Source organism: Phyllobates terribilis, unplaced genomic scaffold, assembly GCF_046119375.1.
Source record: "Phyllobates terribilis strain yellow unplaced genomic scaffold, ASM4611937v1 Scaffold_11__3_contigs__length_659146591, whole genome shotgun sequence".
Taxonomy (NCBI): Eukaryota; Metazoa; Chordata; class Amphibia; order Anura; family Dendrobatidae; genus Phyllobates; species Phyllobates terribilis.
The window spans coordinates 524,230,259-524,242,947 of NW_027362771.1; the positions used below are offsets into that span (position 1 = coordinate 524,230,259).

The 12,689-nt window shown below is 42.7% G+C and overlaps 1 protein-coding gene across 5 annotated transcripts in view; it reads left to right on the plus strand.

The window, feature by feature from the left end:
- PROM2 (prominin 2) overlaps window positions 1-12,689 on the plus strand; it is a 239,050-nt gene that overhangs the window by 164,409 nt on the left and 61,952 nt on the right. For all 5 annotated transcript variants that reach the window (XM_073653665.1, XM_073653664.1, XM_073653667.1 and 2 more), the window contains 6 exons: window positions 1,629-1,710; window positions 2,129-2,275; window positions 3,919-3,990; window positions 5,738-5,830; window positions 8,677-8,730; window positions 11,124-11,204. In XM_073653665.1, coding sequence (XP_073509766.1) covers window positions 1,629-1,710; window positions 2,129-2,275; window positions 3,919-3,990; window positions 5,738-5,830; window positions 8,677-8,730; window positions 11,124-11,204 — 529 coding nt within the window. The remainder of the gene's footprint in view (window positions 1-1,628; window positions 1,711-2,128; window positions 2,276-3,918; window positions 3,991-5,737; window positions 5,831-8,676; window positions 8,731-11,123; window positions 11,205-12,689) is intronic.

The following is a 12,689-nucleotide window of genomic DNA, read 5'->3' on the forward strand; positions in this document are numbered from 1 at the left end:
GCGGGGGTTGAGGCAGTGAAGCTCTCCTCCGTATCCGACATCTTCCTCCCCCCTAGTGGACCGTGGCCTACCTTGCGATGATCCTGTTCCGTAGGCCGTGGCTCCGCAGTGGATCGTCAGGGTTGAGGACCTTCCGTCGCGCTCCGGTGACGTCGGCGTCTGCTGGGCTCCTTCCAGGACCTTACGCAACGTCCGGACGTGAGGCGGGGCTTCAGTTCTCGCGCGCTTTCGGAGTCCACGCCCCTCTTCTTCCCGCGCGGCGTCCTCAAGATGGCATCCAATGGCGGGAAAACTCCACGGATGGCGGGAAGAAGGTCGAAGATGGCGCCGGATGGCGGGAAAACTTCGCGGATGGCGGGAAGAAGGTAGAAGATGGCGCCGGATGGCGGGAAACCTCCACGGATAGCGGGAATCTTCACCACTGGTAAGTTTGAACAGTCTTTGCTTTTCAGGCACGCAGTACCCGGTGGTTGCGGGCACGAGATCCTGCCGACTACGCCAAAGTTGACGCGCCCCTGGGCCTGTGTCGCGCTGCGTTGCGCACGCGGGAGCTTACCCGGAGCCGGATCTCTTGAGGGTTGTAGTCTCGTGGCGGCGACCCGGTCCGCGCCCAGGGAGTCAAACTGAGCGGCGATGTACTAGCAGTAGATGGTTGGTGACTACGCCACCCGTTGAATGCAGCTATGGAGCTGCCGCTGCAGGGCAGACCGCTGAGGCCGGTGGAAGGATGGTGCAGCGTGGATGGTATAACCCCCAACGGGAGGGGTATGGCCTCAGGGCAGCCGACGTGGATGATGGGGGTAGCAGGAACCACTCAGAGACGGTGCGGTGTAGTTCAGGGTCTTTACTGGTGACAAAGATAGACCCTCCCGGAGTACTTGCTAGTGATAGGGGCCTGGTCAGTCCTTGAGCAGATGGGATCTCCCCTGGCCAGGCGGAGTTGTAGGCCTTCCCAACTAACTGTACTCTTCTGGCTACCTTGCTAGAGGCGGGAATAAGTAGCCCACGTCCCTGAGTGTACCGTGTGGTGCTCACCCGTATGGCCGGTGACTTGGGGCCTTCTAATGGCTTCCGCTCCACGATGGCGGTGCTGGTCCCACGCGTGTGACCGTGCCTTCGGGCTTCTGGGCCAGAGGACCTGAAATCCTCTGCCGGACGGTTTCTGCTGCTGGGTAGGAGTTAGTCCCCACAGCCTCGGACTCCGGGTCCGGTAAGAAATCTTCTCAGTCAGGGCGAGCTCTGTAGCTGCCAGCCCCTGACTCGTTGTAACACTGCTCCCCACAGAGCTCCTGATGTTTCTTGCTATGCTGTTTCTCTTCTCTACTCTTGTTCTGTCTTCTTTCTCACTAACTCTGCCTCAGCCCCGGGTTTATATAGGGGAAGTCCTTCCCCTCCCAAGACTGGGCAGGAGGTGTGGCATGCACAGGATCCCTGACCAAAGGACCTCCCACCTGCTCTCAGACGTAATATCTCTATCACTGTGGCAACCAGACCCCTGGGGTGTCACATATGCAAACAGCCTCCTCTAATCTTCCTACAGCTATCCCTAGTTTAGTCTAATGCAATAGTGAATATGTGTGAAAAGCGGAAACAAAATAGTCATGGTGGTCTGTGTTCATCTCGTCCAGACAGTGCAAGCGTGGGGCTCCAATATGGAACGTCCTCGAGTTTAATCCTATTGACTTGGATGCTGCCTTCAACATTTCTCAGGTAAGAAAGCCCTGTGGTTGAGATACTCTGCTCCGAGGGCCGCCATGCCACTACAAGAATACCCCTGGCTTATGTATGTCTTGAATAGCAGGTGGATATCATATGCTGTAAGACTAAATTTCGCAAACCCTAGGGTGTGTTTGTTTTATATGACATGTGAATATATAAAAATGATGTAATGCTGAGCTTCGCCATTGTGTTCAACTATATACGTCCCTACTTAGAGTTATTTTGGTTTCTAACTTTAGGCAAGTATTGTGTTAGGGGTTGATACATTACAACACTGTTCAAGGTGAATCATCCCGAGCTGCCGGCATTAATATGTCGATGAGATGAAAGAAACTCGTCTCCAAGTCCAGCGTAAAGTTGTACCGTAATAAACTTGTTCTCCTATTACTTTCCTATATCTTCCTCCCAGTACACCGGACAACTCAAAAAGCAGATAGACAACTTAAATGTGACTGTGCCTGGACTTGATATTGTCTCCAATATCGCAGTGAAGGTTTTACAAGACTATAACAACAGTGGATTGGATAAAGTGCCTTTAGGTAGCCTCCTGACACAGGTATGACTCCACTTATATGGGCGGCACAGTAACCCTGCAACGCTGGGGTCCTGGGATGATATCCCACCAAGGTCAACATCTGCAAGGAGTTTGTATGTTCTCCCCGTGTTTGCGTGGGTTTCCTCCGGGTTCTCCGGTTTTCTCCCACATTCCAATGACTGATAAGGAATTTAGATTTTGAGCCCCAATGGGGACAGAGATGATAATGTCTGTACAGTGATGCGGAATTAATGGCGCTATATAAGTAAGCAAAATAAATAAAAATAAATAGTCCCTAATGCCTGTGTGTACAGATTATTATTACCATGCAAATGAAATAATAATTCCCAAACATAATTATCCATTTATATTTGTAAGTAAAAGTTGCTTGTTGATACATAAAAATGATACATTTGGCTCATTTTTACTTATGGTTCTCCAATTTTTTACCATTGAACTGCACTGATAGTACAATAAGAGCTATCATATTGTAATTATTCACTAGATGATTGTAGCAGATTTGGGAGTTTGCAAAAAATGTACCACCAAGGAAAAAGAAAAATTTCACGTTTCTACAGAATCACCATCAGCATAATCTTAATGTCCAGCAGCAATCTGTTGACAAAAAGTTGTGCAGACAGAATATTTTTTGTCAGGCTAAAAAAAAAATTGATTTCAACTGGATCCAAATATTTAACATTGAAAACAGATCTGTTAAATAGCCATCCATTTTTCTTCCATTTGAAAAGGATCCATTTATTGCTTACTGGAGGTAAAAAAAATAAAGATTTAACGCAGACTATTGAATATGTGAAATTTAAAGTAATCATCCATCTGAAACTGTATGGCCAATTTAAAAATAATATTAATAATAATATGGCGGATTTTAAAATAAGCAAAAAACAAAAGCGAAATATGCAGGGGAGCAAATATAAAATAAGAAAAACTGGCCACTTTTTACCTGGTGATAAGTCTTCTTTAAAGGGTTGTCGGGCCTTAGGGTACAAGTCTGCAGTTACATTATGTCACATTATGTGACTGCAGACTTGTGAATCGTCACATCGCTTGCACTGCGCTCTGTGAGGATTCTCCAATGCCGGTGCCGGGAGTGACTGCAAGTATGTGATTTGCCTACATACGGTAACATGCCGACAAGACGTGCGCGGCCTCACTCAATGCAAGTGTAGCCGAGTCAGAATGTGGCTGGAAGAATACAAATCGGATGCTTGCGGTCACATGATTGCCCGCTCCCGGCGCCGACACCGGAGAATCCTCACAGTGTGCAGTGATGATTTGCAAGTTAGTCTGCAGGCACATAGAGTAACTGCAGACTTGTACCCTAAGGCCGGACAACCACTTTAATGCTCTACAGTATATATTATGTTAATAAATCCCCTCTAGGAAGGTCCCTTCAAAACATTATGTGAAACATCCTAAATTATATTTGTAGCTGCTGACTTGTTCCCATAGATCTCTGTGCAGGATTTTTCCGCGGCACCATGTTATATACCAGACCTGCCAGATCGGACACGTGCTCAGTCTATTGTTTTCTGCTTCTTTTTAGATTCCATTCTCCTCTTGTTCTTCCTCATATCATATTTTTTGGATACCATATATCTGAAATGTCTCATCATTTATCATTTTCTTTATCATGTTTCCGCCAGATCCAAATACCTCCTGTAATTGTGGACATTGGCCAGTATATCCCCAACCTGGAAAGCCTTGCTTCTAACCAGGTAATCACAAATCAGGATATAAGTTCCATATATTTTTTAGTTCAGTGAATGTATCCATACTTTTGCGTTCCACTGTTAGGACTGAGTAGATGTTCACCATGACATTGATTAAAAAGAACAATCTGTACAATTCTTAGGCAATTTTTAGTATTTTTATAATATAACTCATAGATAAGGTATATTATTCATACTTTTACAACTGAGACAGTAAAAGTTTTAAATTATAGAACTATCAAACCAAGCATGGTAAAGTGGCTGTCGTTATGGCCTGCACAGGACCCCCGTCTATAAGCCAGAACAGAGAGCTACCCTGTATTCTTCCCTGGGAAACACATTTTAAAAGGGAGTTATGTCTAATAAGAAAACCCTGGTAAAGTCATAGGGTATGTGTGTAAGCAGCATCACTATGTCCACCCAAAAACAATACTTCATTTGTGCCCTAAAGCCTCAGTGCTATCATAGGACATCACCGCAGTCTGTTATATATCTTTTTCATTTTTCATGGTAAAAGCCGGATTTTAAGTCTGGATTGGTGCCATATTGTAGCTCACACACAGGTGCATAAGGATAAGGGCAGAGAAATATTTTTTTTTTTGCTTCCTTAACCTTCTTAAGCTAGGTAGGGTAGTTTTTTTTTATTTTTTTTTTTACTTATTTAATGCAGGCTGCGGGTATGTGCACATAGCGTCATTTAGATACTGGCGCAGGTGCAATATTTGTCCAGGCGAAACTAAAACACTTGTAGTCGTTTTCCTAAGGCGGCTTCACCGCCAGCTTTCACTCGATACTTTTAAGTATAGATAGAAGAATGAGCATGTCACTTCTTTTAAACGCTTCAGAACTTACGAACCCTCAAGGTGTTCAACCAAGTGACATAAGACGGGACATGAGCACAGTAAAGTTGAGCGGATCGATTTGTGGGACTCCGGCCGAGCGTCCAGGTCAGTGGTATCTTGCAGCTAGACGAGAGGACTGCAAAGGTCTTACCTTACTGCATCCCCGATGTGGATTTTGATTAACTGGGGTTGATTAGCCGTCATCTATGCATCACATAGCACAGATGACATCACGCCAGCCTCAACAAATTAAATGCTGCATCAGGGACGTCGGAAGGTAAGAGATTTGCGGTCCTCTCGTCTAGCTGCAAGATACCACTGACCTGGACGCTGGTCCAACGAATCAATCTGCTCATCTCTGGTGCACAGTCATGTCGTTTTATCATAGCTGTGCATTATGCTCATTCTATGGGGCACTTTTGCGGAACTTTCACGTGGATTCCTGGGCAAAATCCACCTGAAAAAGACGCCACGTGCACATACCCAAGGAAGTATTCGAACAGATTTTATGGTTTTCAGCATGGCAACATATTTATCGATCCTGGGATGTTTCCTTCTTGGTGTTGAAAGTTCAATATTGAGCAGTAGATATACTGTATATATGTGATAATACATATATATATATATATATATATATATATATAATTTGTGTTTTAGATCACGTGCTGCCTGTTGTACACTTTGTTTAAAGCCACCCGTCTGTTAACCTTGGCCCTCTGACTGTCCCCTATCTGACCTTCTGATTTCTGGCTTACATGACATCTGCCGTATCTTGTAATTCTGTACTGATTGTATCTGCTAATAATCATCATCAGGATAGTAATGCCACCATTAATCTTTGGGATTGAGTTTTGTAATGACACCAGGATTCAGCATTCATTTCCCTGTTGAATTATTTTATCCTCATTCAGAGTAACACAAACATAAGAAGTCAGCTGGAGAATGAGGTGGCCGCTCTGAGGGACATACAAAATGCCACCATACAAGATCTAGAGATAATCATGGTAAGTATCTATAATGGATAGCACAACAGACCTACAATATGACAATCTTAAAAAAGTAGGGGGCACCAATTTCGTTGGTGCCTTCAACAGGGCCCATTAAACACAGTTTCCCTCTTTTCTTTCTTTCTACATGTGCTACAACACATCATTTTACGTAGGCTGGATGAGTGGCTATTACAATATTCCTGTTTAGGGGTTAATACTAAATCAGGGTGATGTGGTAGTTATTTGGTTAAGGTGATATTTGCAGTTATATAGGGTGCTTATAGCTTACATTTTTTGGAGGTCTGAGATTGGTAAGAAGTAATCATCTGATATCCCTGGTGGTTTAGGATGTGTGGGGCTTTATTGTATTATCTGTATTGATCTGGGGAACTAAAGGTAGTACTGTAGTTAATTATACTATAAATTAATAATTTAAAGGGTTATTGCAAAAAAATCGTAGGATACTGAATAACTTGCTGATCTCTGGGAGGGCTCTGATGGCCTTTCCTTAAGGGAGAGAGGGTGCGCATGCTCAGCTCCGCTCCATTATTATCTATAAGACTGCCGGAAATAGCCCAGTATTGTGCAGTGATTGAAGCGGAGGCTGTGCATGCGTATAACTGCTCCATTCAGGATGGGCGCTTCAGAGAACTGTTCTCAGTGTCCAGAGATCTGATCTTAAGCTCGCTGGGTGTACCAATGGTTTGACCCACAGGGATAACTTCATTTTTGGGGAATAATCCATTCATTTCCTTAATAGCAGAACTGTGTTGCTTTATATCACTGTTTTCCTGAAAACAATCCAGTCCAAACTCACTGCCATAAAGTAACATGATGAACACACCACTGAGGGAGGCAGTGGGGACAACTTATTGTGTCAGGGTGCTGTAGGGAGGCATCATCATTTTTGTTGGGGAGCTGTAGGGACATTATATTCTGTGTGGAAAAGTTGTGGGGGCATCATATTGTGTTAGGTGTTGTGAGGGCATCATTCTGTGTGTGTGAGGATGTGAAATCCATTATACTGTGAGGGGAGCTGTGGGGACATCATACTGTGTGGGGAGATGTGGGGACATCATACTATGCGGAGAGCTTTAGGGAGATCTGTGGGGACATCATACTATGTGTGAGCTGTGGAGACATCATACTGTGTGGAGAGCTTTAGGGACATCTGTGAAGATGTGTGGAGAAATCATACTGTGTGGAGAGCTGTGGGGACATCATACTGTGTGGAGAGCTTTGGGGACGTCATACTGTGTGTAGTGGGAGCTGTTCATCAAGGTGCAGGGCTGTATAATTGGATCACTGTGACTTACTTATTTCGAGAAACTTTACAAAAAGCAGTAAATTATATGGTTTTGATTAGCTGCTACAGTTAAGAAGACATGTTACAAGGAGCCCCATCATAAAATGAATATTAATATAAGAAATAATAATATATTAATACTGAGCAGAATATTTTCATCCTATTGGTTCCACCCTCCACAACAGTCACGGTCTCTCATGTGGCCCTGCTGTCACTTCTACAGGAACATTTCTCCAAGTGTGCCGCCGAAATCAATCATAGTCTAAAACCAGATATCACTTATTTTTTCTTTGATTTTATGTACGGTAATTAGTTCTAAGTATTAACTATAGAATTCATGTAATCCTGTTAATAGTGAAGTATAGTTACTGTGATAATAGGTTTGTTTACATTATTAATGCTGCATTGATGGCATAATGCCAAGGGTTATATATAGGAGCTTTATTTGGCACCTGGGTAGGAGTCATCTCTGGGCTTTCTGCATAATAGTGATAATAATAACAGTATTCATAGTGATAAAGCTATGGCTAGACATGCTCTAATCCAAGGAATATATTGGGCCTCATTTATCCAAACTCGCTGAAAGAAAAACTTTGCTTGACTTTGTTTCCCATGCAAACCTGCACTTTGACAATGTTATGGGCAATAAGTACAGTTTCCTTTTTCACAATTTTGGTAACTCTCCCCTATTGAGTTAAATTATGACTGTACCTATGATGAGGCATTATGTAATTCTTTATGTATTTTAATAGTAACACTAAGGCTGCGTTCACACTCAGTTTTTTTAGGATTTTTTTGAGCTGACACTTTGCTGTTCTTATGATGAGTTTTTTAGAGTTTGAAAAACACCATTTAGGAAAAAATGTCTTGTCACTTCTATGTAGCATATTTGGCTGGAAACTATTCCAAACTAAGCACTGTCCAATCCAGAGTCTGCAAAAAAAGCTTCAAGATCTTACTTGAAAAACTTATCAGATTTGTCCGCCTTAAAAAACTGTGTGCACAAAGTCAATGGGTATGTTCACTCTAAGTTTCTGAAACATTTTTGGAGCAGAAACTCTCCCAATCCTCCTCAAAACTTCTCACAAACTTGGCGTTTCCGCTCCAAAAACCCACTCAAAAGATAATAAATAACCTAAAAGTATGTTCACACTGCAGTCAATAACATCGATTTTTCAAGCAGAATACGCTTCAAGAAACTCTCCATTGCTCTGGAGTTTTGTAAACCTGGAGCATCTTTTGTTAGTGTTCTTTTTTGGTCATTTTCTGAGTGTTTTTTCCATCATTTTTTTCTGACGTGATTTTTTTTGCACGTTTTATTTGGATTACCACCGTTTTAGGGTGTTCTTTTATATCCATAAGGAAATTATAAAACTGGTTGCAATTTTTAGCTTTTATTGACATATGGGCAGAGCTGAAGCGGGAAGGGGGCATGGCAACTGCTGCTACAAAACAATTCCTTTGTCAAGAATATCAAGTACACCATTGGAAAAATAATTATTTCTGGATTAGAATGTATATTGTAAAAATATTCTCTAATTTATTTTTTTTTCAGGGGAAGTTGAACGACAGTGCTCAATCCCTGGCTGCGTTGGCTCCTAAACTTAATGTGAGTATAGTCCGCTATGTTCATCCATTAACTAATATAGGGGTTTGTGTGAGGATACCACCACCAATCTTCTTCATAGGCTTAGTCTGGTATTACAGCTCAGCCCAAATAAATGGGTAATTAATTGATGACTGATGCTTAGGCTAGGGTCACACGACCATTTTCTCTCCATCTGAGCAAAACGGTCCGATATTTTCCACTGACCCATATACTTGCATTGCCGATTTTGATACAACACTCAGATCAAAATTGATCATGTCAATGAATTTTTCATTGGACCACTGGGTGCGAGGAAAAAAATCGGACATGTGCACGGCCCCATAGAATAATGAGTGCTATCCATCAAAACCACAGATAGCTCTCTTTTGATTTAAACGCTTGTGTGCACGAGCCCTTAGACTAGGTAATCAACTCTAGACCTGCATTTAAACTGAACTGCAGTACCCAAAAACGTCCACTACACAACACTGTAGTGTTCCAGTTCCATACACTGTGTATGTGTAGCCACCTAATAAGTGGGGAAGTCCGCTACCCGACCGCCACTGTTCTGATATTCGTGACTTCCTAATTAAGGATAGGTGATCAATATCATAGTCTTGGACAACCCCTTTGATGTGATCTCTAATACCAGACACTGTTTCTGGTAAAAATCACTCTTTTTTCTAGTCACATGCCAACCCTTTAATTGTGCCAAATTACAATGTCATGTAGTAAATGTCTTTGTGATGCGCTATGTTACCCTTTGAAATAATAAATTACTACCTCCATGTGAGGATTATTTAGTTCTGGTGAACATGGCTTATAATCTGATGAACAGTCAAATACAACATGAAAAGGCAATGCAGCCATGTGGGTGGTCAGGCGTGCACAAAGTTTACCATAAACATGCTCTGGCATCACAGAAAATATTGGAATATTGGGATCTGCGTCCAATATTTGATCAATTGGGGCCTGACCACTGTGATCCTCACCAGCTTCCAGTACAAAGCTCCTTAGTCGCAGAGACACACTGACCACCCATGTGAGCCCTACTGTCTCTTTATCTGAAAAAACAGTCCATGTGGCCAGGCAGGAAAAAGGTGTAAGGAACTAACAGAAGACTACGTGGCATGGTGCTTACCCAACAACATGGCCGCTTGTAAGAACAGTTTTTGTGCCCTTTGCCTTCCAAGTAGTAGTTTGATAACAGAGGGATCGTAGCCATAGACAGCATCATTCGTGGTTGTACAGAAATGTCCTCAACTTCATCTTAATCCTCCAGTTTTTATAAGACATCGAGCAATATTATTTAATAAAGGGATTTATCACAATGAAAAGCCCTGAAGTACTATAAAGTGTGGACAGCAGAAGAGATTTAATTTCTATCTCAGAACTCACTTTCACCCCACCCTCCCAGTAAAGTCTGCAAGAGGCCCACACTCTGCACGAAAATGAAGTATTTAGGAGTGTGGGCTGTTTGTCAGGGACTAGGAGTCCAGGGGATGCCTTGCAATGCAGCACAATGGACTGTTTGCCAGATTACCGCAGGCGAGTGAAAGTGAGATCAGACATGAGAATCGCAGCCATGGGATCTGTACCTCTTCACATATCTGATAAATGATAGAGGAACTGATGTATAATACTGACCACGCTACTGTTGAAGATGTTTAGTTCCACACTATTAGGAAGTTCAGGCAGTTTTTTATTGACGCGTTTCAGGTCAGATCTGTAGTTTGTCTTGAAGTTTGGTCCGAGCTTGAAACGCGTCAATAAAAAAACTACCTGAACGTCTCTGAGTGTGAAACTACTCATCTTTAACAGCAGCACGGTCAGTATTATACATCAGTAGCTTTATCGTTTTAGAAAAAGCTCTTCTTTCTGTCTTCTAATTACAACACAGCATTTATTGGAGTGGTGTCAGCCACAACCTCACCTGGTGAGCACGTCCTCACTCCCTATTCCCATTTACCTCATAGAGTTCTCCTATGTGCACTTGTCTCTTTTATGTGTTTTCTTCTGCTGTCTGAGCAGTACAGTAGATCAGCGCCATTTTTCTTGGTTCTTCATGCCACTCTTAATGAAGGGATGTGGTGGAGTACGATGCGTTGAGGTAGAGGAGGAGGAGCACGATACTTAATCTTCTCAATGGCATGTGCCTCACCAGAAATTCTAGCATTTCTGGCATATGTAATGGCGTAACATCTGATGAATTCGGCCGGCACATCCATCCTTTGCCCACTTTGGCAGAGCTGCCCTAGACTGATCTGAAAACTTTAGCGACTTTTCAAAGTGTTTTATACAAGAACACTATGATGATTTGGCCCCAATCTCCTTGTGTTAGTAGAGATCCCCTACTGCTGCACCTATAGGAAATATTTGTTTTGTAAGAGAATTCACATTTTTTTCCTTTTAAGGCTGGGATACAACGTGCCGTGCAAAATATCTACACTCTGAAAGGACCAATGATTCAAGGAACAATTGATCAACTGAAGAATGTAAGTTGCACATAATGTATGGCTTTATTCAGAGGAACCCCCACTGCAAAATCTGCAACAAGTCACCCCCCTTTCATGTGCCATTTATAATACTGGATAGTTATTGGGTAGAAGAAAATCCATTGGGCCCCCTCAGTCATCAGGACCTAGGTGTGACTGCACCACTTCACCCCTATGCTATGCACTTGAATTTCTTTAGTATTTGAAAATTGTCTCTTCAGAGAGGAAGAGAACTAGAACTCTAGCGCCACCTATTGGAAGTAGCAATCCTACAAGTTAATATTGACCCTTTAACAAGCCTTGTCACATGACTTAGGATAAAAGCCAAGACCAGGAACTCAATTTGCAGACACTGTGTTTCGGGGTACTGCCCTTCAATCAGTGCAAAGTGTGAGTTCTGGTTTGGCTGGAGGAGAGGCGTCAGACCGGTATCTAAGAAGTAACATTTCTCTTTGCGGAGAGCAACATGCTAAGCATGTCAAGGTGAGGAGAATTTTCAAGCCACAATGCTCCTCTGGAAAATATGCAAATTGTCTCTTCAGAGAGGAAGAGAACTAGAACTCTAGTGCCACCTATTGGAAGTAGCAATGTTACTTTTTAGTATTTGAGGAAATGTAACAAGATAGAAAAAGGAGTATAGTCACTTGACCAATTTTAGTGTAATTTTAGCATCATTTATACTACTTGATAATACTAACTACATACTGTACATTAGATCTGTGTAGGTCCAATATAACTTTTTTTTGCTAGTCAAAGCAAGCAAGGAGGAAAGGTAGTCATTATGGCCATCTCTCTATCTTATGGTGATCTGAATTCAGTTCAGTATAAGTAAATTTACCAAACTCTTCTGGAGTGTTCAGAGGCCTCTTAGAAAAGGTGAGACCTCCCAGACTTCCTGGAGTTGACAAATCACCCAGGCACACCAAAAAACTCCCAAAAACTACTTGGAAGGCAGATCTTCCAGAAGGATTCTTCTGTTGAAAGGGTATGGAAGATTCATGTAGGGGTTATGAAAGAGACATGGAGTGGTATAGCCTGATAAAGGCATGGCTATGAGGGGGGTTGCAGTTCCCTCTCGGAAGGACTTCCCAAAAAGTTGGCAAGTATTGCATAACAGCAGGTATGGGGGCAATGATACAGCCCCGAAAATGCAGCTTTATCATGTCCTTCCAACAAAAGAAGCTCAACTTAAAATCTCACTGCTCCCGATTCATTAAGACTCACATTGTGGTACATGGACGCCAAAACTGGAGTTGTGCAGAGAAATAAAGGGGCCGCTTGAGTAAGATGCGCCTAACACATTAAGAGGTGCACGCCTTAAGGTGTATCTTACAAGTGTCGTGCGCCTCCAGCAGATATGTACTCCAGGCTGAGACTGGAGTACAACTTCTGGACTAAGTTATGTAACTTTTCATGAATTTGACAAGCGGGTGTGGCCATGCTCTGTCCCACCCATGCACTGCACATATTGGCGTAGCTGGTTGG